General features: G+C 48.2%; 2 protein-coding genes across 3 annotated transcripts; both read left to right on the forward strand.

Moving 5' to 3' along the window:
* Positions 1 to 372: 372 nt before the first annotated feature.
* Positions 373 to 3,826, forward strand: LOC147007054 (uncharacterized; the record flags this gene model as incomplete). The annotated part of the gene is made up of 6 exons (XM_085867597.1): positions 373 to 495; positions 721 to 846; positions 2,188 to 2,484; positions 2,756 to 2,824; positions 2,940 to 3,100; positions 3,177 to 3,826. Coding segments are annotated over 6 exons (806 nt in total), but the record flags the coding sequence as incomplete, so codon positions are not given.
* Positions 3,827 to 9,940: 6,114 nt separating this feature from the next.
* On the forward strand, positions 9,941 to 23,729 carry LOC147007055 (uncharacterized). 2 transcript variants are annotated; one of them, XM_085867595.1, is made up of 10 exons: positions 9,941 to 10,957; positions 12,114 to 12,230; positions 15,400 to 15,522; positions 20,936 to 21,058; positions 21,279 to 21,407; positions 22,395 to 22,481; positions 22,603 to 22,779; positions 23,051 to 23,119; positions 23,235 to 23,395; positions 23,472 to 23,729. In XM_085867595.1, exons 1-10 carry the CDS (start codon positions 10,903 to 10,905, stop codon positions 23,499 to 23,501), a joined length of 1,071 nt encoding a protein of 356 aa, XP_085723721.1. In that variant the 5' UTR covers positions 9,941 to 10,902; the 3' UTR covers positions 23,502 to 23,729. The 2 variants fall into 2 exon arrangements, with proteins under 2 accessions (XP_085723721.1, XP_085723722.1); XM_085867596.1 differs by lacking the exon at positions 22,395 to 22,481 and having other exon boundaries at positions 10,404 to 10,957.
* The last annotated feature ends 2,271 nt before the right edge of the window (positions 23,730 to 26,000 follow it).

Genomic DNA, 26,000 nt, shown 5'->3' on the forward strand with positions numbered 1-26,000 from the left:
TCGCAGCACTGATGCTCTCTGCAGAGTATGGTCCCAATGGATTGGATTGGATTCTGATTACTGCAATGAAGAACTGTACCGATTTGGTCTTCCATTTGGATTGATTGATTTTAATCTCATTACAAATTAAATTGAATAATAATAAAAACTTCATGGGTCAGGGTCAGGTGTCCCATCAAAGCAGCACTGCTTGGTACCCGGCTTGGTACCCGGTCATCAATGCCAGCAGTTATAAAATGGTAGTTCTGATTACATCTCTTATTAACTCCGTAACACACCATTGCACAAACACCACACAACACAATTCCTGGTGAGGGTGTGCAATCTCTGATTGATATTTTTCTTGTTTTCTTTTTGGTGTGGATTATGCAGCTTCTCACACCTGTCTGCCTCATAATTTTGTTTGTGGTGGAGGTAAATGCTTACCTTCAAATTTTGTTTGTGATGGGAAGGTTCACTGCACTGACCGATCTGATGAAGATCCAGCAACCTGTCGTGAGTTCAAGTGCTGTTTTATATTCCAATACGGAGTTTAATTATCCCATATTTTTCGTTAAGCATATTAACATGACCGCTTTGTTGGTGCTCTGACTATCTTTGAGCTCATCTGCCTGGTTTTTTGTTGGTTTTTCCCACCTTCATTGCAAAAACAAAACAGACCTGTGGTCTTGCTTCAATAGTTGTTATGGTGATTGATGCCTGACAATGCTCTTGTTTCAGACAATAAGACCTGCCCTCCTTCGGAGTTTGCATGTGGTGGTCCGGTGACAAGTCAATGTGTACCAAAGGCTTGGCTGTGCGATGGGGACGAAGATTGCGACGACGGAGCCGATGAGATTGATTGTGGTAAAGACGCTGTGCATTCATTGGTTTTGGTTATTTCTTCAGCTGATTCCCGGTGTACGTTTTCCATGGACTGTGAGGAGGTTTGGAAAACGTTTAGTTGGGGGGAGGGGAGGTTAATATGCCGGGAGTCCTTTGCCAGGTCGATGGTATGGCTTTGGGATGTAATATTTAAATGCTCTCTCGTGGTTTTATTTCGAACACGGCGGTTACAAAGAATACGTTTCTGTTTGGATGTGTTTTATCACGAGTGGAATACCCTGCTATGCTGCCATTAATCCCCTAACACTTCCTTTACTTGCTCTTACACTGCCTTCCCTTCCCCTCATTCTGCCTTCCATTCCCCTAAGGTTGCCTTCTCTTCCCGTCACACTGCCTTCACGCTGCCTCCCCCTTCCATCAGGCGACCTTCCCTCCCCTTCCCTTCCATCCCCTCACACTGCCTTCTTTTCTCCTCATGCTATCCTCCTCCGAAACCCTCTCCACCACCAGACAACTCTCTGGGGGTCGAGGAGAGGAACAGGGGTCAAAGAATGTACGAATTGGACAAATGAAAGTTATTTGTTTGTTTTTCTTTGTTTTTATCAGTCAGAGCTGCTGCTCGGATCAATTCCACAAATCGTCTCTCAAGTTAACAAGAGATTTTCGAGGTTATCGTACGTGTGGAAATTAAATAAAGGCACAAACACTGGTGTGGATTTTTCCATGATTGAAGGAAAACATCGTTCCTTCCGTTCCCCTTCCCTCACACTTAACTGCTCCAACCCCCCCCCCCCCTCTATTCACGGACGTCTCTGGACGGTGTCCTGGCGTTGTTAATGTTTCGTGTAACCCGTTTGAATATGATGTTTTAATGTTGCCAATTTCACTCAATCCTGCACTAATGTCGGCATTCGAGGATCATACCCACCCCCCCCACCCCCCTCTTTCCCTCACGTCCCCCGATCAAACGTACGTCCAGAACATCCCCTTCCCCTCCCCACTACCTCCCTCTCTCTGTTTTATGAGACTCCCGGAGTGTGCAGTGAAGTGTGGTGTGGCCTCGCTCTCCTCCACCCCTTTCTAGCTTTCCCCCATAATGGAGACCATGAATTGTGTTTGTTTTCATTGTCATGATCTCATATTTATTCCAACTTGTGCATCGACAGGTGAAGGTAAGCTTGCACCTGCACCACCGACTGACATTCCCAGGAAAACTCCCGGCATGACATCGACAATGAAAATTATCATGTTTACTTTTCCTCGGTTTAAAAGCTCGAATTGAAGTTTGTAAAATGTCTAACAGGAGCTTTTAATCCCTTTACTATTTGATCCAAGAATTGAACATGTCACCTGGCTTCACAGGTGAGACGACTCTTGCACCTGGCACCACGGGTGACACGACTCTTGCACCTGGCACCACAGGTGAGACGACTCTTGCACCTGGTACCACAGGTGAGACGACTCTTGCACCTGGCACCACAGGTGACACGACTCTTGCAATTGACACCACAGGTGAGACGACTCTTGCACCTGGCACCACGGGTGAGACGACTCTTGCACCTGGCACCACGGGTGAGATGACTCTTGCACCTGTGCGGAAGGTCGTACCTGCAATGTCCAAGCCACCACGTATCACCATCCTCCCAATTCCCCACACAGGTTTGTAGTTTTGATTTGGGAGAACAGTATGTTCATGGATTGTATTGACGTTTGATTTGCTTGTCCACACCATGTCGTTCTAACTCAATGACTGGACGTTTGACGACTTTGGTTTTAATCATGTTTATAGTTTGCATTCCAATATTGTTCTTTATTTATTTATTCGAGCTTCCACCCGTTATCCAACCTGCAGCATTTGCTGATGACATTTGGCAATGCATGAAACGATCCATCGTTTACTCCCAGCATTCATTGCGTTCTTACTTTTCAGCTGAACCTGCTCTTCAAGGAAAGGGAAACAACTCTTCTCCAGCAGCAGCTGCTGTAAATGTCCCACTACGTAAGAATATTTTATTCTATCCTTGGTTCCGACAATTTCCATTGATTTGTCAATGTGCTTCCATGCAAGTGATCGATGAAATTTCACAGCTGATCTGAACAAACTGCTCCCCCAGTGCTTGTTCTGGCTTGCGCTACTGGGTTCTACATTTTCCGCAAACGGCGGCTCCTGGAAGTCAAAACTTCACGGTTTAAGAACCCTGTATACAAGGAGACTCCAGATGATGAAGAGTTTAAAATGGACCGTTCATCTCCAGATGACCACACGTACCATGATGTAATAAACGTTCTTTATTAATAAGGTTTATCAATACCTGTCAGGCACTTTTCTGAACATTTTGTTTTGCTTTCAGATGGCTGGAGTGAATGAAGAACAACACTGAAGATGCTGCAAGGTTTACCAAGTCGTTTCTTATGGTGTTTCTCTTTTGGCCTTTCGACTGTGAAATGTCACCGTCGACTCCCTGACCCTGGTTGTGAATTCCACTTGAATGTGAAACAACATCATTTTTTAAAATTACTTGTTAATTTTCGTGCCATTGAAATGTTCTGAAATTTCACCGGTGTTTATTGTTTCACGAAACTCTGTAGAGTGGCCCGACAGGATCCTGCACTATTTGTACGAGTGTTTTAAAAAATGTTTTTATATATTTTTAATACTGGTACGGGACCGTAGGGGCGTAAACGATGACTGGATTGGGGCATTATTTCAATTAGATTGGACCAACTGTATCATAAATGGCCATTACCTTGGAAACACCTGGGAAACATACTCAGGTCCCCAGCGTCAATTGTGACGTCATCAAACGAAGAAGAATTGTGACGAAGAAGAAGAATCTCGCACCCCCACGCTCCCCCGAGTCTCGCCCCTCCTCTCTCCCCCCTCCTCTCTCGCCCCTTTCTCTCACCCCCCCTCTCTACCCCTCTCTTGAATTGTGACGCCCCCTCTCTCTCACCTCCCCTCTCTCTCTCCCCCCACTCTTTCCCCCCTCTCTCACCCCGAGTCTCACCCCTCCTCTCTTCCCACTCTCTCTCCCCCTCTTTCTCCCCACCCCCTCTCTCTCCCCCCTCTCTCACCCCGAGTCTCGCCCCTCCTCTCTCCCACCTCCTCTCTCGCCCCCACTCCCACCCCACTCTCACACCCCCTCTCACACCCCTTCTCCCGTCCCCCTCTCTCGCTCTCTCTCTCGTCCCCACTCCCACCCCCCTCTCTCTCCCCCCTCTCTTGCCCCCCTCTCTCCCCCTAGTCTCACCCTTCCTCTCTCCCCCTCCTCGCTCGCCCCTCTCTCTCGCCCCCCTTTCATCCCCCCTCCCCGTCCCCCTCTCTCGCAGATATTGCTCGACAGATAAATGGCTGTAACTTGGGAACCGCTCATCCGATTAATATCAAACCTTCAAAATGGCACTAACCCTAACAGCTTGGTTGACAGACATTGGTCATTGTATCACGTTATTCTTTTTATTCAATTATTGTGCTATTATTGTGTACTGCCAATTATTGTGCTATTATTATTATTATTATTATTATGATGAAGATGCTGTTATCATTATTCTGAGAGAAAATGGCATGATAAGGTGATAAGGTGGAACGACACTTTGGCTGCCATATATACACCTTTTCAACACTGAAAAAAGCAATAAAATGGCCGTAACTTCGGAACCGCTCGTCCGATTGACATCAAACCTCGAAAAGGCACATCCGCGGGGCCCCGGCGATATTCCTGGCAAGTTTCAATCGGATCGGACCGGCGGTCGTTGAGAAACGGCGGTCGCAGACAAACAAACAGACAGACAGACACACAGAGATTGCTGGAATTATAGATAGATAAACAAGTCTGAAGATTACAATGGCTTACGAGCGGTACTTGACGATACAGATTGTTTCAGAAGTCAAGAATGAGACAATGTGATAATTTTTAACCAAGCTATAATTAAAAAATATTGTCATCCTCCCTCTCAAAGTTTGGGCGGTCGGATGATTTTTTCCGTCAAAATTCCCAATTTTCTTTGTTTTTGACCTTGTGTCCTTGACCTTGGGACGAAAATGAAAAATCGGACAACGACAAGTTTTAGATAATTCGTTTTGCTTTTCAAATACCGAAGAACCCATTCCATTCAGTCAATTCCCGAGGAGAAGATAGATTTTTAATCCGACTACCCCCTAAAAATGGCTATTTTTTCGGCGTGGCTCCACTCACAATGGGCGGAGCACGCCCTCATCCAGGAAAACACAACCAGACATTGATATCGAACACATAACCAAGTTTCATCAAGATCGGATCAAAGTCCACGGAGTTATGCTCTAGACAGACAGACGACAGACAGACAGACACACAGACATAACGAACATAGTGGTCACTCTGACTGGCGCTCGTGAACAAATATTTATTTCCTGTTCATGTTGGCTTTATTTCCTGTTATTGAACATATCCAGCTCAGAGCACCTGTCAAGCCATGCTACTAAACCCCAGCCAAATTGTGTACAGAGTTATAATTTCTCATTTTTGGAGTTAATTTACATCCACATGGAAATTGTATTGATGTTTGCACGACTGCTGCCAAATGTGATTCTCTTGATTCTGATTGTATCCAAATTACTTTGAACATGCGAAGGAAACATTTGAGTGAAACAATTTGTTCAATCTTGTCAGTGTAATCCTGCTATGTTTCTTGGGATTTGCATGTGTATGCTCCCCTTGTGCGTTTCTGTGTGTTTGCTCTCTTACGATCCTCCACGATGGATACAATGATAAAATAAAGTCTGGCTGGGATACAACTTCACCGATGACGTCATCGTCACTCGAACACACCCCACAGGGAGTTGATGGCATGTGCCAAGTTGATGACATCGCCGACTGGGGATCCTCCGTCGTGCAAAGTATTTCCTTCACACACCTGAGCTCCTGACCACACATAAAGCTTTCATCCGCATCCGCAGCCAATTCCCATTGTAATCATTGTAATCTGAACTCCCTTATTCCAAACCTGACATTCCCTCATAATCTGAACTCCTTTATTCCAAACATGACATTCCCTCGTTTTAATCTGAACTCCCGCATTCCAAAGTTGACATTCCCTCTTTCTATTTTAAACATCCTTCTTCTCAACCTGGCATTCCCTCGAAATCTGAACTCCCTTATTCCAAACCTGACATTCCTTCGTTGTAATCTGAACTCCCTTATTCCAAACCTGACATTCCCTCATAATCTGAACTCCCTTATTCCAAACCTGACATTCCTTCATTGTAATCTGAACTCCCTTATTCCAAACCTGACATTCCCTCATAATCTGAATTCCCTTGTTCCAAACCTGACAATCCTTCATTGCAATCTGACTCCCTTATTCCAAACCTGACATTCCCTCGTTGTAATCTGAACTCCTTTTTTCCAAACTTGACATTCCCTCTTTCTATTTTAAACACCCTTCTTCGAAACCTGACATTCCTTCATTGCAATCTGAACTCCCTTGTTCCAAACCTGACATTCCCTCATAATCTCAACTCCCTTATTCCAAACCTGACATTCCCTCTCTCTATTTTAAACACCCTTCTTCTAAACCTGACATTCCCTCGTAATCTGAACTCCCTTATTCCAAACCTGACATTCCTTCATTGTAATCTGAACTCCCTTGTTCCAAACCTGACATTCCCTCGTAATCTGAACTCCCTTATTCCAAACCTGACATTCCCTCATTGTAATCTGAACTCCCTTATTCCAAACCTGACATTCCCTCGTAATCTGAACTCCCTGTTCCCATTCAAGTGCTGCCTTTGTCGGGATCAGGAAGTTCCGTCTCAGGTGCAGCCGATGTGTCTCTTCCATGAGCCTGATCCTCTCAGTCTCTTTGAGCTTGACCACAGGTTTTGTGGCTTCGCTGAAGATCATGACGTCGGTATCACGTTTGATTCCAACCAGCTCGTCCACATTGTTTTGTAACTCCTTGCAGTCCCGCTTCAGTTTGTTCCTCCGATTCATCTCCATTAATTCTCTCCAGGGTTTCCTCTCCACATTCACACAACAACCCAACTCCAGAAGAGAGCAAATACATCTTTTACGGCGTTTTCTTTCACAACCCACGTGGCTGGTCGAGTTGATGACACGATGTTGGTGGAACGTTGCATTGCATTGTCTTACGTTGCATTGTCTGGCAGCCACACCCCATCAGGGTGATTGCATTGTCTGGCGGCCCATTGCATTGTGGAGCGGCCACGCCCCACAAGCTGATTGCATTGTCTGGCGTTGCATTGTCTGGTGGTCCATTGCATTGTTGAGCGACCCCGCCCCCATCAGGCTGATTGCATTGTCTGGAGTTGAATTGTCTGGCGGCCCATTGCATTGTCTGGCGACTCCGCCCCCATCAGGCTGATTGCATTGTCTGGCTGCTAATTGCATTGTGTAGCGGCCCCGCCCCATCATGCTGATTGACAGTCGTAGAATCTCCCACCCCTCTCATCCCTTCCTTGACAAAGGAATGCAATTTTGTGGAATTCTTTCAATCTATCAACATTTCGATCAGTTTACAATTCCCTACTATAAAATACACTAGGTTAGTGTTTAAACCGAGTTTGTAGCTTAAATCAATTTTGAGTTCAGCTGTCAGAAAAGAATAAGAACCAGAGTTGGTGTCAAAGCCACCCAATGCTCGCCTGTTTATACATTTATCGTTTATAAAAGACTCGTCTAATAATATTTTTTATAAAGCACTGCAGTGAAGTCTGATCCAAATAACTTCAAAGCAATATATGTATTTGTATATTGTAATCAGTAACAAGAGCGCAAGTTAGCACAATATACGCCCGAACAAGAAGGTATATACAGAATTGTGCTACTGCATGGAAAACAGCATCCTGGTTGCCATGGCAACCACTTTAGATGACGAACGTATGTCGTGACACACCGTCTCCACAGTCTGTACCAATGTACCAAATATGAAACGTGAAAGTTGAAAACTTTGGGAGTTAGAGTGCGGACAGGAACGGACGGACGGACGACACATAATACGCCCCGATTTTTATATAGATAGATATATATATATATATATATATATATATATATATATATATATATATATATATATATATATATATATTGTTGTGGTTGACGAAATTCGCAAACCACCATTCAGGTCCCTTAGGTGAGATATCTCTGTAAGTATATGTGTAGTTAGGCCCAAACCCGTTGTTTAGAGGGAATAAATGTCATTCATTCGGGCTGCGACCCTTTTAGATAGCCGTTTTTCTTTTACTATTTTTATTTTGGACCAGCCGCCATTACTACCACCACAACCACCACCAACCACGTCTCAACAGCCATCACACAACAACCACCAACCGCAACGCCGCTTCACAACAACAGCCACGACCTTTACCGTCACATCTCGCTCTCGCAACCATCGCATCACCGCCATTCCCGCGCCGCTTGTGGACACCGATCCTGGACTCGTACAGGGCGCGCACCGAGCAGCGGGTGCAAAAACACCAGCCTTTCCGAGAAATCGGATGAAGAACGATTCACACCCACTTCTGTTCCGTCCTATCAGCGAGCGTGGGGCGATTTGGCCCCGCCTCCAGGTGCGTCGGAGTATAATCGCTATATGCAGATTCGCGGATCAAAAATCATTCACGCCCACTTTTCCTCTGTCCAATGGTGAGCCAGCCAGAGGTGAAGGGTCGAAGGTGAAGGAGCGAAGCCCCGGGGGCTATAAAGGGCCGCGTTCGCTCGCCGAAAAGGCAGTTGTTGAGGGAGTTTCTGAATCGGGAGAGAAAAACAGTTTCTGAATCGCAGTTGGACGGAGTTGAGAAGAGTGGAGAGTTGGAGAGTTGTGGCGGCGGCGAAGGCAGTCGAGAGGGCGCTCGTGTCAGAGTCGGGGAGCTGCGGAGAGGGGAGGCCGGTAACGCGACCGAGGTTGCGGTGGAGTCGCTCGTCGCGGGACCCAAGCCAGCGAGATATCCTCATTCCCCCGAGCATCAACAACCCCCTCCTGTTTCCCCCCGCGCTGAGATAGTGTGAGAAGGGGGCCCCGTTCCCACCCCATTCCAGGCAGTGCAAGCGAGGCCCGCGGAGTCGGGGCGCCGCCGCCATCTTGCGGCTCATCACCAGACGGGTAGGCTCGACGCGGTCTCGGCCCCAGGCCCGTCTGCCCCCCCTCATCTTTGAGGGTGGTCCCTTTTTCTTTTGCTTTGAGTATATGTGTTGTCGGCGCCGTCTGTGAAGTAAAACTGTATAAGTGTTGCCGTGTGCTCGGTAGTCGGTAGTAGATCTGCATTGTTGCATTTGCTTTTTGTGCAGAATTGTTGTGTTTCTTCTACTTTTACATTTGCTTTTGGTGTATAATTGTATATGTGTGCTTTCCTTTTGCCGCGGAATAAATGTGCTTTATGTTGAACTGTTTTTCCCGTTTCGCTTCGTCTTTTCTTTAGTTGAATCTCCATCTTCACGTAAAGGGTTGGTCGTGGGCTAAAAAGGCCCAATAATTAATCGAACCGTCGAGGTTGACGATAACACCGCTCGGTTATCCCGATAGTACGGAACGGGTCGCTTAAAGTGGCCCGTGTCCGAAGTCGACCTGCGGCGAGGTGCGATCGCCCGGTCTACCCTCCGTGTGGGTACTTAGGTCGGTCGAATTTGGCGAGCAACCCTATCCCACGTGGGGGGCCGATTGGCACGATCGTGGTGAGGCCGAAAGGCCCACCCGTGACTAGTTCCCGGCGTTAGTCCGAGAGGGTCACGACGGGATTGTCCGTCCGGTGGGCGACGTGCCGCGATTCGAGTTACGTGGCCGCTCGCACGCCGGCGGGCGTGAATCCGCAACATTATATATATATATATATATATATATATATATATATATATATATATATATATATATATATATATATATATATATATATATATATATCGGGCGTATAAAAAATAGTCTGGTCGATAAAAACATTAGAAAGGAAAAATAACGCACAAAAATTTTAACATTTTCACGCTCACGCTCACGCTGGGGTATCGCTCCAGCTATCTGTTCTTCGAACTGGCGAGCCAAACATGACAAACGGGCCCTGATGGGTCTCATTGTTCTTGTTCAGCGATGATGTCTCATGAGTGTGATCAGATGAGGGATTCTCCACACGTGACTGGTCGCTAATTGATCGGTTTTTAGTTATATCCTGGTGGATTATTTGGAGTATTTATGTTGTGTTGAAACAATGGAGTGTCCGGGCCATCCCTACTTTCGAAGTTTTCCGATTTCTTGATATTCATCACAAGTTCAGGTCCAGCCTTGGAGACCATTCCAGTTGGAAAAGGACTGAACGTCACATTGAGTGCCTGCTTCGCGATGCGGCACCGCGCGTGACCAGGACAGCCGTTCACAGTGACGTCACATTCCCACGGAAACCAAATTTTCACAAATATCGATGAAGACTCGCGGATTTAGAAAATGTCGAAAGCTGTAACTAAACTTTTTAACGTTGATCATAAAAAGAAAATCTAAATATTAATATAAGGAGAAAAATATTATTATTAATGACGCAGTGAAGTGATTCGGGTTATGAAACAGACATCTCTGTGTTGTTCGTGGATCCGAGGAGAAGAATTCCTTCCGTTCCTCCACGTTTCAACCAATCAAAACGACGAATCGCTTTTCCTCCTTGGTCATTTCCATCCCTCAGAGGTTATCCCCACCCTCCACTACTTTGACCAATCAAAGCTCGTTCTGATCCAGAGTTTGTCAGAATGCAGCACGAGGTACATGGCCGAACGTGATTGGTCCAATGGTATCACGTGCCGCCGAGGATTCGCGATGCAGCATGAGGTGCATCACGAACTTGATTGGTCCAGTCTTGTTTGCTGGAAGCCTCATGCAGAACACACGTGGTGTCCTTTGACCAATCAGGAACAGCGCAGTTGCAGTGTCGTTTGCTTCAGGTCCATTGGTCTTGTCCAGCTCGTTGTGTTTTCGTTGTTTTTTTTTCTTTCTTGTTGAATCTCAGGTTTCGTGTTTTTCTCGAGCATCTTCACCCTTGATCTCTTGAGTGGTTCTGTGGCCTCTCATTGTCTCCTTCCAGCACAAGGGACGTTTTCCCGAATAATGTGGTTGGGATATTTCTCCTTTGTAATCCACCTGGTTTTCGTTTTGGGTTTCAGTGAGTTCTGTCATTCCATGTGCTCGTGGTGTGTTGTGCTGTCCGGGTGTGCGCTGAATTCTTCCCACACCCGCGTGGGACGAGAGTGGTTCTGGTTGTGCGAGTTCGGATTGTTATTGCTCATTACCTTGAGTGCCCTCACACACACACACACACACACACACACACACACACACACACACACACACACACACACACACACACACACACACACACACACACACACACACACACACACACACACTCACGTACACGCACGTACCCACATACACATTCACACATACACACACATAGACACATACACACACACATACACACCAACGTACACACACACATACATATATACAAACATACACGTACACACACATATACACACATACACGTACACACACACGGACACATACATACACGTACACACACATACACGTACATACACATACACGTACATACACATACACGCACACACACACACATATACACACATACACGTACACACACATACACGTACACACACGTACACACACATACACACATACACACAAATACACACACATACACATAAACACATACACACACACACACATACACACACATACACACACTCACACACACATATACATATACACTTACACACACATATACATTCATACACGTACACGTACACATTTACACGTACACACACACGTACACACACACACACACACACGGACACGTACACACACGTACACATACACGTACACACATACACGTACACACACACACACACGTACACACACACATACACGTACACACATACACACACACACATACACACCAACGTACACACACACATACACGTACACACACACACGTACACACACATACACGTACACACGTACACACACACACACGTACACACATACACGTTACCACACGTACACACACACACATGCACGTAAACACACACACATACACGTACACACACATACATACACGTACACACACACACACACGTACACACACACATACACACACGTACACACACACACACACACGTACACACACACACACACACACATACATACATCCACTGCAGATTTTTATGGAGTTTTACATCTTGATGGAATATTTTAATTGGACGTTAAAAGCTGAAACATGAACTTTGACCTTTGTGTAGATTCTCCTTGTGATGAGAAGAACCACTTCCAATGCCAAAGTGGGGACTGTGTGACTGCATCCTGGCGTTGTGACGGCCGATATCACTGTGGTGATGGAAGTGATGAAGATGATTGCCGTAAGTGGACGTTCACACTGAAGGAAACTTTGTTTTGTGGTTTGGATGGAACCCAGTTTTGATTGTTACCCTCTTGAAGTGGCTGAACAGATCGAGGCGAAATTTTACACATGTGACGTCAGAAGTCACATGGTTTGACAGCCTTATTGGATTGATGAAAAATATTAAATAATGTTTTCTTTGGAACCGCTTCACCAATTGATGTGAAACTTCACAAATGTGATCCAGTCGTATCGTGATGGGGAACACATGTTTTTAATTTAAACTTGATCAGATGCATGGTCTGGCAGGCAGAATTATTTAATTTTTTCATGTGTTCTTTTTTTTCTTTTTTTTTTACAAGGCTCACTTGGCTGTGCTTGGATGGTTTGAGAGTAGAGGAGTAGAATCTGAAATATGAATCCGATCCAGTTTCCTTCTGATGATTTCATCTTTGCTTTTTGCTTCAATGTTTTTGATGTGGAACAACGAAGCATTTCTCGAAAATACGTCAACAAATGAAGTAGTGGGCACGAAATGGGTTGCCAGTTTGTAAAGAGCAAGGCAGGGTGCCAGGACTGGATATAAAACACACAAGATGTCCATCGGAATGTTCTAACTTGCTATTTCTATTGAGGTTCAAAGTGTCATCTCAGAAATAAAATTGGTCGTCTGTCTGTATGTTCACGTTTTTTGCAAAGACCGCTGGACGAACAACCACCACATTTAACACACAGACCAAGTCTGATCCAGGGATTGTCCTCAGTGTATTTTCACCCACCACCTCAACCTTTACACACACTTAAGAACCCAAAGATCCCTAAGACCTCTTGAGATCCCAAACACCCTTTAAGACTATTAAGAGCCCGAAGGCCCTTAAATACCCCAAAACCCTTTGAGACCACAAAAACCATCAGACCTTGAAGATCCTAAGACCCATAGGACCATTACGACTCGCTCCATGCGTGAAGCCATGTGACGATCTATGTATGGATTACATCAGTTGCACCCTGACCACACATCCATCTATTAATTGTGTACTATTGCAATGTATGCTTGTTGATTTAATGGGAGATTGGTGGGTTTGGGACATGAGAGTCCTGAGTTCAAATCCTGCTTTGCTGTACAATTAATACCAGCTGGGGTTGACTCAGCCTGCCATCCTTCTGAGTACCAGCTTGTTGGGATGATTGAGCTGTTCAAGTATCCTGTGTTGAAGTGGTGGACCCATCCAGGACAGGATACTACTATTGCGAATTCGTGCCCGCCGGCGTGCAATCGGCCACGTGACTCGAATCGCGGCACGTCGCCCACCGGACGAACAATTCTGTCGTGACCCTCTCGGATTAACGCCGGGAACTAGTCACGGGTGGGCCTTTCGGCCTCACTACGATCGTGCCAATCGGCCACCCGCGTGGGATAGGGTTGTTCGCCAAACTCGACCTACCTAAGTACCCACGCGATTGCACCTCGCCGCAGATTGACTCCGGACACGGGCCGCTTAGCCGGTCCGTTTCCGTACTATCGGGATAACCGAGCGGTGTTATCGTCGGCCTCGACGGTTCCGATTACTTATCGGGCGTATTAAGCCCACGACGAACCCTTAACGTGAAGCAAGATGCAGATTCAACAAAGGGAAGGACGCAGCGAAACGGGGAACAAGTTCACACAAGCACTTTATTCACACAGACACAGAGCACACATATACAGCAAAAACAGTCAGAATGCACATATATCAATTTAAAACAACAACAGCAATGCAGAGCTTCGACCGAATACGCGAACACACGGCAACACTTAAAACAATACTACTTGACGGACGGCGCCACCCACAGACATTTACACAAAAAGCAAAGGAAAAAGAAAAAGAAGGTCGCGACTTCCCTTTTCGTGGCCGGTGAGCCCCTCTCCCACGACCGTCAGCGTGGTCGCGCCTGGCCCCGACCTCTCTCTCGGCTGGCGAACCCTCTCCGGCACTCCTCGTCCGGACGCGCAGATCCACCTCACAACCGGCGCTACCGCGTCTCCCGTCCGTGCCTTCGTGACAGGCTGCTTGCCAAGCCTCGGGCGCATGACTCTTCCCCCGACAAGACAAGCAGACAGGAAGCCTCGAAGAACCAACTCAACCCGAACCAACTCGACCAACTCTCGACCAACAACTCCTCAAGGTCCGTCCTATCCGCCTTTTGTAGCGCGGGGCTCTGCCCTTCGCTCCGCCCCGTTTTCGGCCCCGCCTCCCTTCGAGCTTCTTGGAGAAGCCTCTCGAAGGGGGGCGTGACCTCTCGCTCTCCCTCCACCCCGCGCCGTGCGGGGGCCGGGGGAGTCAGTCTTGGCTCAGAGCCAGGGAATTATTCCCCCAAAAAGAGGCCCCCACCTTTTCTCACCTTTGACCCCCGGCTCGATCGCACTTGCCCCACACCGAGCGCGGAGAATTTTGACGGGAGAAACAGGCGGGAAAACCCCCGAGCATTGTTGTTGGTTTTTGTTTGTTCCCGGAGATCGTAACCGCACAGGGTCTACTGAATGGCAAGTGGCGAAGATGGTGTAGCGTAGATGGTGGATGAGGCGTGGTTGTCGTGTGGTTGGCGCTGTGGTGGGGATGGCGTGGTTGTTGAGATGCTGTTTGTTTGAAATAAAAGACAGAACAGATAAATGGCTAACTCAAAGCGTCGCAGCCCGGATGGATCACATAAATTCCCTCTATACAACGGGTTTGGGCTAACTACACATGTACTAACAGAGATATCTCACCTGAGGGCCCTTTATGGTGTAATGCGAATTTCCACAACCGTAACACCACTTTGGCAGCACTGATGCTCTCTGCAGAGTATGATCCCAATGGATTGGATTGGATTCTGATTACTGCAATGAAGGACTGTACCAATTTGGTCTTCCATTTGGATTGATTTATTTTAATGTCATTCTAAATTAAATTGAATAATAATAAAAAAAAACTTCATGGGTGAGTGTCAGGTGTCCCATTAAAGCGGCACGGCTTTGTTCCTGGCTTGGTACCCAGCTTGGTACCCGGTCATCACTGCCAGTAGTTATAAAATGGTAGTTATGATAACATCTCTTCTTAACTACGTAACACACCAGTACACACACACCACACAACACAATTCCTGGTGAGGGTGTGCAATCTCTGATTGATCTTTTTGTTGTTTTCTTTTTGTTGTGGATAACGCAGCTTTACGCTCCTGTCTGCCTCATGATTTTTTTTGTGGTGGAGGTGAATGCTTACCTTCAAATTGGGTTTGTGATGGAGATGTGGACTGCACTGACCGATCTGATGAAGATCCAGAAACCTGTGGTGAGTTCAAATACTGTTTTATATTCTAATATGGAGTTTAATCGTCCCATATTTTTCGTTAAGCATATTGTTACGAATTTCACCGGTTCGACACCACACACGACCGCTTACGGCCCCAACCGCAGTCGAGCGTCCGCCGAAAACCGGTATTCAGTTGTAGCTTCCGGACAACTCCGGAAACCTGCGACGGATGCCTTAACGCACCATAAACTGCCAATATTCTGTCCACTTCGTACAGGGTTAATCGCCGAATCTCGATATTCCTAATTTTCTGCGCAGACAGAAGTACCAAGAATTTATACCTCGACGGAACTCGTACGGAAACGAGCCGCTTAGCGCGCTCGTTCCGTGTGCGATGCCGAGCGGTTTTAATCGCCAAGTTCCGTCGGACCAAATGACCACTTTTATTGGCTTTAACAGCCTGCTAATTTCCCGAACGCGCCGTGGAAGTCAATGGGAAGAAATGGACGCAACGAGCAGTTTTACATTCAAACAACGGGGCAGTTATTAAACAAGCAAGCAATCAATGGGGGAAGGGGACATGACACGAGCAAAGCCAACAGCCGATGACTATTCACTTATGTACAGGCATGCGCTTAAATCTGCTTATAATTAAAAGAAAGTAGAAATCTACTTTCTACTTATAAAGACAAGACGCCACAGGACACTTTCATACAAAACCCAGAAAAGGAACGGGCCCGTGAGCCTTTATTCCAACTTGGAGCCTGGATGACCGAAGGCTCACAAGAGGCCGGGCAGGTTACCTGGCAGCCCATTGTGACGGCTCGAAGGTCTTCGGGTCGGTGACCCCTGGTGTCTCTGCTTGGCCCTTGTGTCACAACTTGCCAGTCGCTTGAGTGGCCGGGCAGCTTGAGCAGCTGGGCGAGCGGGTTGAGTGGCTGCTTGGCTCCCCTCGGTGGTCTGGCTCTCGTCACGCCCTTTTGTCGGGCCTGGCGGGCGACGCTTTGGGCTGAGTGAACGGGTCCTTGGCTCTTTTAGAGTTGATGCTCTTTAATGACCCGTCCACTACCTTAGCGACGCTGCTCGACCGCCGTCAGGGTCGTTTTCCCGGACCACCAAGCTCCGCCGCTGCCGCTGGCTCTCCTTGCCCGGACTCCGACGACTCGCTGGACTCCACCGCAGCTGGCACTTTGGCTTCTCCTCCCGACTGGCACTGACTTCCGAAGCCCCGACTGGCACTGCTCGCCCGGCGACGACTTCTCTCCACAGCTCTGACTACTGCTCTCTCCGGGCGAGCTCCGCCTTTTGTAGGTGGGGGCGAGCTGCCCCTTGAACTCTCACCCGAGGCCGGGCCCCACCCACTCTTCACCTCCGACCTCTCACCCCTCGAAAGCCTCGCTGGAAACCCCATGTCCGACGTCACTAGTTGGTTTCGGGGAAGCCGTCCTGTGATCGATATAGATGCAAATCGGCTCGTGTTGTTTGTTCAGGAGATGATGGTTGGGGTTGTTTGTTCGCATTTGTAGGAGATGATGGTTGTGATGTTTGTTCGCGTTGTAGGAAATGATGGTTGGCGCAGAGATGGCGTTGTTCATCGAGGAGATGGCAGTGTTGCGATATTTTAAAATAAAAGATAGAAAAGAATAATGACTACCTCAAAGATTCACAGCCCGGCACACGAACAATACCCTTTACACATCGGTGGGGGGGGGGGAGGGTGGGATCCCAACCTGAAACACATACTTATCGAAATAACTGATCTTCGGGGAACCTGAATGATGTTCTGTGAATTTCCTCAACCGCTTCATCAATTTCACAACCGCATGCATCTATTTTCTTTGGAACCGCTTAATCAATTGTTATGAAACTTAACAAATGTGATCTCGTCGTGATGGGGAACACATTTTTTTAAATTTCAAATTGATCGGACGCATGGTCTGGCAGCCAGAATTATTTAATTTTTTGATCTGGGTGCTTGTTCCTTTTTTTTCAAATAAGGCTCACTTAGCTGTGCTTGGATGGGTTGAGGGTGGAGGAGCAGCATCTGAAATGTGAATCCTATCGAGGTTCCTCCTGATGACTTCATCTTTGCTTTTTGATTCAATGTTTTTGATGTGGAACAACGAGCCATTTCTCTACAGGAGGAAATACTGTTGTGGGGCTGAGTTTCGGCGGTGAGCACGACCGTGAGATGGCTCAGTAGAGTCGGCTCCACCGAACACCCGGAATTTATAGGTCGTCACCCCGGATAACTCCGGAGCCGACGGATCCCTTAACGGACCGAAGATCGCCAATAGGTCAACCATGTGGGATAGGGTCGATTGCCAATTTCAATTTACCTAAATACCCATGTCGTCCAAACTACTGGGGAAATTCACCCTCGGCGGAGCTCGAGCGGAACGAGCCATTAGCGTGCTCGAACCATGCGTAACCCGAGCGGATGGTTACCGAGGTTACAATTTGCCGCTTCCCAATTTCCCAACATGCACTGTGCTAAACCAATGAAAGAAACACAGAAACGAGCTGAAACATTTAACAGGGGATTTATTTATAATGGGAGGAAGGGAACACACAAGAGCAGAGTTAAACCTACTGAAAGAAATGCATTCAATGTACAAGCAAACACAGGCACTTAACATTTTCTACTTGTAGACGGGGCCCAAGGACACACACACGCACACACAAATACCCCAAAAGAAGATGGACCTCGAGGTCTTTATTGAAGGTTCCCAGCTCGAGGGAAGATGAGCTAGAAACCAGAGCTATCTTGGACCTTCCTGTCTCGTGCGGCCCTTGACGATCCGGCTCGGTGGGACTTGAACCTGCAGCTCGATGCCGCCGCAAGCACCGGGTACGGAGTGCAGAGTCGGGCTCCAGCACGCTCCTTCACCAAGCGATGAGATCAGAAGCCAGCGACGAGACGAGACCAGAAGCCAGCGACGAGACGAGACCAGAAGCCAGCGACGAGACGAGACCAGAAGCCAGCGACGAGACGAGACCAGAAGCCAGCAACGACAAAAGACCAGAAGCCAGCGACCAGAGGAGACGAGAAGCCAGAGACGAGACGAGACCAGAAACCAGCGACGAGACGAGACCAGAAGCCAGCGACGAGACCAGAAGCCAGCGACGAGAGGAGAGCAGAAGCCAGTCACCAGACGAGACCAGAAGCCAGCGACGAGACGAGACCAGAAGCCAGCGACCAGACGAGACCAGAAGCCAGCGACGAGACGAAACCAGAAGCCAGCGAGCAGACGAGACCAGAAGCCAGCGACAAGACGAGAACAAATCCAGCGACGAGACGAGACCAGAAGCCAGCGACGAGACGAGACCAGAAGCCAGCGACGAGACCAGAAGCCAGCGACGGGAGGAGAGCAGAAGCCAGTCACCAGACGAGACCAGAAGCCAGCGACGAGACGAGACCAGAAGCCAGCGACCAGAAGAGACCAGAAGCCAGCGACGAGACGAAACCAGAAGCCAGCGACCAGACGAGACCAGAAGCCAGCGACAAGACGAGACCAAATCCAGCGACGAGACGAGACCAGAAGCCAGCGACGAGACGAGACCAGAAGCCAGCGACGAGACGAGACCAGAAGCCAGCGACGAGAAGAGACCAGAAGCCAGCGACCAGACGAGACCAGAAGCCAGCGACCAGACGAGACCAGAAGCCAGCGACCAGACGAGACCAGAAGCCAGCAACGAGACGAGACCAGAAGCCAGCGATGAGACGTGACCAAAAACCAGCGACCAGACGAGACCAGAAGCCAGATGACCATGCCGTCCCATTTCTTTCTTCCCTCTTTTTCGTGGGGGCGGGGGGGGGACGTGTCTCACTTCTTCGCACGCTTCATTCGCCGGGGGGAAATCGGTCATCTCTCCATGATTGGTCGGGGGGCGTGTCGGGGCGTCTCGATTCCCCGCCCCCCAAAGAGTCTCTGTTTCTCTTGGAGCTCGCTCTGCGCCCATTTGCCGACCGACGGCAAACTTGCTCGCATCTTCCTGATTGGTGGAGAGCCGCCGCAAGGTCCCTCCTTGAACTCCGCCCACCGCGGGCGCTTTGGCGTCGGGTTGAGGAAGCGAGGGGAAGGTTGTTGTTGTTGTTGTTGATGTTGTTGTTATAAGTGTAAAAAGCCTATCTATAGAATAACTTCGCAGCGCATGCACAATTAATTCCTATTAGACAGAGGGGAAAGGAGCAATCTATCCACATTTACTAATTGAAATAACTGAGCTATGGGGACCTGCATGTTGAGTGCTCATGGGTTCCATATTCTTAACAATACGTCAACAAATCAATTAGTGGGCACGAAATGGGTTGCCAGTTTGTAAAGAGCAAGGCAGGGTGCCAGACTGGATATAAAACACACAAGATGTCCATTGGAATGTTCTAACTTGCTGTTTCTGTTGAGGTTCAAAGTGTCATCTCATAAATAAAAGTTGTCGTCTGTCTGTATGTTCACCTTTTTTTGCAATGACCGCTTGGCTGGCAACCACCACATTTAACACACAGACCAAGTCTGATCCAGGGATTGTCCTCAGGGTATTTTCATTCACCACCTCAACCTTTACACACCCTTAAGAACCCAAAGACCTCTTGAGACCCCGAACACCCTTTAAGGCTATCAAGAGCCTGAAGACCCTTAAATACCCTAAAATCCTTTGAGACCACAAAAACCCATAAGACCTTGAAGATCCTAAGACCCAGAAGACCATTACGACTCCGTCCATGCGTGAAGCCATCTGTGACGCCATGTGACAATACGTGTATGAATTACATTAGTTGCACCCTGACCACACGTACATCTATTAATTGCATACTATTGCAATGTTTGTATGCCTGTTGTTGATTTAATGGTTGGATTGGTGGGTTTGGGACACGAGAGTCCTGAGTTCAAATCCTGCTTGGCTGTTCAATTAATACTAGCTGGGATTGACTCTGCCTGCCATCCTTCTGAGGTCAGCAACCTGAGTACCAGCTTGTTGGGATGATTGAGCTGTTCAAGTATCCTGTGTTGAAGTGGTGACCCGTCCAGGACAGGAGACTGCTTTGGCAGAACTGATTCTCTCTGCATAGTATGATCCTAATGGATTGGATTCTGATTTCTGTAATGAAGAACTGTACCGATTTGGTCTTCCATTTGGTTTGATTTATTTTAATCTCATTCCAAATTAAATTGAATAATAATAAAAACTTAATGCGTCAGGGTCAGGTGTCCCATCAAAGCAGCACTGCTTGGTACCTGGATTGGTACCCAGCTTGGTACCCGGCTTGGTTCCTGGCCGGCTTGGTACCCGGTCATCAATGCCAGCAGTTATAAAATGGAAGCTCTGATGGCATCTCTTTTTAACTACGTAACACACCAGTGCACAAACACCACACAACACAATTCCTGGTGAGGGTGTGCAATCTCTGATTGATATTTTTCTTGTTTTCTTTTTGTTGTGGATTATGCAGCTTCTCACACCTGTCTGCCTCATAATTTTGTTTGTGGTGGAGGTAAATGCTTACCTTCAGATTTTGTTTGTGATGGAAATGTGGACTGCAATGACCGATCTGATGAAGATCCAGCAATCTGTCGTGAGTTCAAGTACTGTTTTATATTCTAATACGGAGTTTAATTATCCCATATTTTCCTTAAGCATATTAACATGACCGCTTTGTTGGTGCGATGACTATCTTTGAGCTCATCGGCCTGTTTTTTTTTTGTTTTTTCCCACCTTCATTACAAAAACAAAACAGACCTGTGGTCTTGCTTCAATAGTTGTGATGGCGATGCCTGACAATGCTTTTGTTTCAGACAATGAGAGCAGCTGCCCTCCTACGGAGTTTGCATGTGGTGGTCGAGTGAGAATTTATTGCATACCAAAGGCTTGGCTGTGCGATGGGGACGAAGATTGCAACAACGGAGCCGATGAAATTGATTGTGGTGAAGATGCTGTGCATTCATTGGTTGAGATTATTTCTTTAGCTGATTACCGGTGCACGTTTCCATGGACTGTGAGGAGGTTTGGAAAATGGTTTTGGGGAGGGCGGGGGTTTAATATGCTGGGAGTCCTCAGCCAGGTCGATGGTATGGGTTTGGGATTTCGTATTTAAATGCTCTCTTGTGGTTTTATTTTGAACACGGCGGTTACAAAGAATACGTTTCTGTTTGGATGTGTTTTATCAAGATTGGAATACCCTCCTATGCTGCCATTAATCCCCTAACACTTCCTTGACTTGCTCTTACACTGCCTTCCCTTTCCCTCATTCTGTCTTCCATTCCCCTTATGTTGCCTTCTCTTCCCGTCACACTGCTTTCATGCTGCCTCCCCCTTCCATCAGGTTACCTTCCCCTCCTCTGAGGCTGCCTTGCCTTCCCTCCCCTCACAATGCTTTCTTTTCTCCTCATGCGAGCTAGCCTCCTCCAAAACCCAGTCAACCACCAGACAACTCTCTTGGGGTCGAGGAGAGGAACAGGGGTCAAAGAATGTATGAATTGGACAAATGAAAGTTGTTTGTTTGTGTTTGTTTCTTTTTATCAATCAGAGCTGCTGCTCGGATCAATTCCACAATTCGTCTCTCAGGTTACCAAGATATTCGAGAGGTTATCGTATGTGCGGAAATTAAATAAAGACACAAACACTTGTGCGGATGAATTTCACTCAATCCTGTACTAATGTCGGCATTAGAGGATCATTCCCCCTCCACCCCCTCTTTTCCCCACGTCCCCCGATCAAACGCATGTCCAGAACACCCCCTTCCCCTCCCCACTACTCCTCTCTGTTTTATGAGACTCCCGGAGTGTATAGTGATGTGTGGTGAGGCCTCGCTCTCCTCCACCCCTTCCTAGCTTTCCCCCATAATGGAGACCATTCATTGTGTTTAGTTCATTGTCATGATCTCATATTTATTCCAACATGTGCATTGACAGGTGACATTGACATTGAAGGTAAGCTTGCACCTGCACCACCGACTGACATTCCCAGGAAAACTCCCGGCATGACATCTACAACGAAAGGTGTCATGTTTACTTTTCCTCGGTTTGAAGGCTCGAATTGAAGTTTGTAAAACGTCTAACAGGAGCTTTTAATCCCTTTACTATTTGATCCAAGAATTGAACATGTCACCTGGCTCCACAGATGAAACGACTCTTGCACCTGGCACCACGGGTGAGACGACTCTTGCATCTGGCACCACGGGTGAGACGACTCTTGCATCTGGCACCACGGGTGAGACGACTCTTGCACCTGTGCGGGAGGTCGTACCTGCAATATCCAAGCCACCACGTATCACCATCCTCCCAATTCCCCACACAGGTTTGTAGTTTTGAGTTGGGAGAACAGGATGTTCGTGGATTGTATTGACGTTTGATTTGCTTGTCCACATCATGTCGTTCTAACTCAATGACTGGACGTTTGACGTCTTTGGTTTTAATCATGTTTGGAGTTTGCATTCCAATATTATTATTTATTTCTTTATTCGAGCTTCCACCCGTTATCCAACCTGCAGCATTTGCTGATGACATTTGGCAATGCATGAAACGAGCCATCCTTTACTCCCAGCATTCATTGCGTTCTTACTTTTCAGCTGAACCTGCTCTTCAAGGAAAGGTAAACAACTCTTCTCCAGCAGCAGCTGCTGTAAATGTCCCACTACGTAAGTATATTTTATTCTATCCTTGGTTCCGACAATTTCCATTGATTTGTCAATGTGCTTCCATGCAAGTGATCGATGAAATTTCACAGCTGATCTGAACAAACTGCTCCCCCAGTGCTTGTTCTGGCTTGCGCAACTGGGTTCTACATTTTCCGCAAACGGCGGCTCCTGGAAGTCAAAACTACACGGTTTGAGAACCCTGAATACAAGGAGACTCCAGATGATGAAGAGTTTAAAGTGGACCGTTCATTTCCAGATGACCACACGTACCATGATGTAAGAAAGGTTCTTTATTAATAAGGTTTATCAATACCTGTCAGGCACTTTTCTGAACATTTTGTTTTGCTTTCAGATGGTTGGAGTGAATGAAGAACAACACTGAAGATGCTGCAAGGTTGACCAAGTCGTATTACATTATGGTGTTTATCTTTTGGCCTTTCGACTGTGAAATGTCACCGTCGACTCCCTGACCCTGGTTGTGAATTCTACTTGAATGTGAAACTTCATCATTTTTTTATTTGTTAATTTTCGTGCCATTGAAATGTTCTGTAATTTCACCAGTGTTAGTTGTTTCACTAAACTCTGTGGAGTGGCCCGACAGGGTCCTGCACTATTTGTATGAGTGTTTTAAAAAAAAATTTTGATATATTTTTAATACTAGTACGGGCACGTAGGGGCGGGCCCGGAGGTGCGCAAACAACGACTGGATTGGGGCATTATTTCAATTAGATCGGACCAACCGTATCATAAATGGCCATAACTTGGGAAACACCTGGGAAACATACTCAGGTCCCCAGCGTCAATTGTGACGTCATATCAAACCAAGAAGAATTGTGACGCTTCTCTCTCTCGCCCCTCCTCGCTCCCCCCTCGTCTCCCCCCTCGTCTCGCCCCTCCTCTCTCGCCCCTCTCTCTCACCCCCCCTCTCTCGCCCCTCCTCTCTCCCCTCTCTTGAATTGTGACGCCCCTTCTCTCTCACCTCCCCTTTCTCCCCCCTCTCTCCCTCCCTCTCTCTCTCCCCCCCACTCTCTCCCCCTCTCTCACCCCGAGTCTCACCCCTCCTCTCTTCCTCCTCTCTCTCCCCCCTCTGTCTCCCCCAAGTCTCGCCCTCCTCTCTCCCCCTCCTCTCTCGCACCTCTCTCTCGCCCTTCTCTCTCGCCCCTCTCTCTCGCCCCCACACCCACCCCCTCACACCCCCTCTCACACCCCCTCTCCCGTCCCCTCTCTCGCTCTCTCTCTCTCGTCCCCACTCCCACCCCCTCTCTCTCCCCCTCTCTCGCCCCTCTCTCTCGCCCTTCTCTCTCGCTCTCTCTCTCTCGCCCCCACTCCCACCTCCCCTCTCACACCCCCTCTCACACCCCCTCTCACATCCTCTCTCCCGTTCCCCTCTCTCGCTCTCTCTCTCTCGTCCCCACTCCCACCTCCCTCTCTCTCCCCCTCACTTTCCCCCCTCTCTCCCCCGAGTCTCGCCCTTCCTCTCTCCCCCCTCCTCACTCGCCCCCACTCTCATCCCCCCTCTCCCATCCCCCTCTCTCGCAGATATTGGTCGACAGATAAATGGCTGTAACTTGGGAACCGCTCGTCCGATTAATATTGTTGCGAATTCGCGCCCGCCGGCGTGCGATCGGCCACGTAACTCGAATCACGGCACGTCGCCCACCGGACGGACAATTCAGTCGTGACCCTCCGGGAACTATCGCCCGGAGCCAGTTACGGGTGGGGGTTTAACCTCACCACGATCGTGCCAATCGGTCACCCACGCAGGATAGGGTTGCTCGCCAAATTCGACCTACCTAAGTACCTGCGCGAGTGGTCGACCGGGCGATCGTACAACGCCACAGGCCGACTCCGGACACGAACCGCTTAAGCGGTTCGTTCTGTATTACGGGGATAACCAAGCGGAGTTATCGTCTGCCTTGACTGTTCCGATTAATTACCGGGCGTTTTAAACCCACTACGAATCTCTTACGCGATGCAGGATGGAGAGTCAATGAAAAGGAAGGAGACGAAGCAGAGCGGGAACAGTTCAACAAGCAAGCATTTTATTCACGCACACACACAGACGCACGTATTTACAGCCATACAATTATGCAACAAAAGCAAATGCAGAGTTAAAACCGACTATACGCGTACACATGGCAACACTTACACAGTTCTACTTGAAAGACGGCGCCACCACAAGCATTTACGCAAAAAGCAAAGGAAAAAAGCCACCCTCACAGGCAAGGAGGCAGACAGGCCCATAGACCAAATGTACGTGAATCCCGGAAGATCGGCCAGGTCCACGAGACCGGGGAGGTCTTACCCGCATCCTCGTGACGCGATGGCGGGCAAGCCGCAATGTTCGCGCCGCTGCGCCCCCACTCCGTGCCCTGGCGTGGTCGGCGAGTCCTCTCCGGCGTGCTCCGCGCGAGCGGTCCCGTTGGCACCACGTTTAGGGTGGGGGGGGGAACGGGGGCCCCCCGGCACTATCTCAGCGCTAATGGGGGGGAAATCGTTGATGCTCAGGGAGAGGGGTATGGCTGGTCGGCCTGGATCTAGCGACGAGTCGAGCGACCCCCACACCGCGACCTCGTCGCCATCCGCCGTCTTCCCTGCAACTCCTCCGCAACTTCTCTCCAAGCTCGACTCACCCTCTCTCAGTTCCACTCAGCTCTGCCCCGCTCTTCTCCCAACTCACGCTTTCAACTCACGCTCTGCCCCGCTCTTCTCCCAACTCACGCTCTGCCCCGCTCTTCTCCCAACTCACGCTCTGCCCCGCTCTTCTCCCAACTCACGCTTCCAACTCACGCTCTGCCCCGCTCTTCTCCCAACTCATGCTTTCAACTCACGCTCTGCCCCGCTCTTCTCCCAACTCACGCTTCCAACTCACGCTCTGCCC

Source organism: Eptatretus burgeri, unplaced genomic scaffold (assembly GCF_056783735.1).
Source record: "Eptatretus burgeri isolate ZD-2024b unplaced genomic scaffold, Ebu_testis_v1 Ebu_testis_scaffold_830, whole genome shotgun sequence".
NCBI lineage: Eukaryota > Metazoa > Chordata > Myxini > Myxiniformes > Myxinidae > Eptatretus > Eptatretus burgeri.

Excerpts from the sequence above, each read along its gene's own strand:
- LOC147007055 (XM_085867595.1), top strand. The coding sequence starts at position 10,903 with ATGTGGTTGGGATATTTCTCCTTTGTAATCCACCTGGTTTTCGTTTTG. Across the intron at positions 10,958-12,113 it reads GGTTTTCGTTTTGGGTTTCA|ATTCTCCTTGTGATGAGAAG; the intron begins GTGAGTTCTGTC and ends ACCTTTGTGTAG. Across the intron at positions 21,408-22,394 it reads AGCCGATGAAATTGATTGTG|GTGACATTGACATTGAAGGT; the intron begins GTGAAGATGCTG and ends GTGCATTGACAG.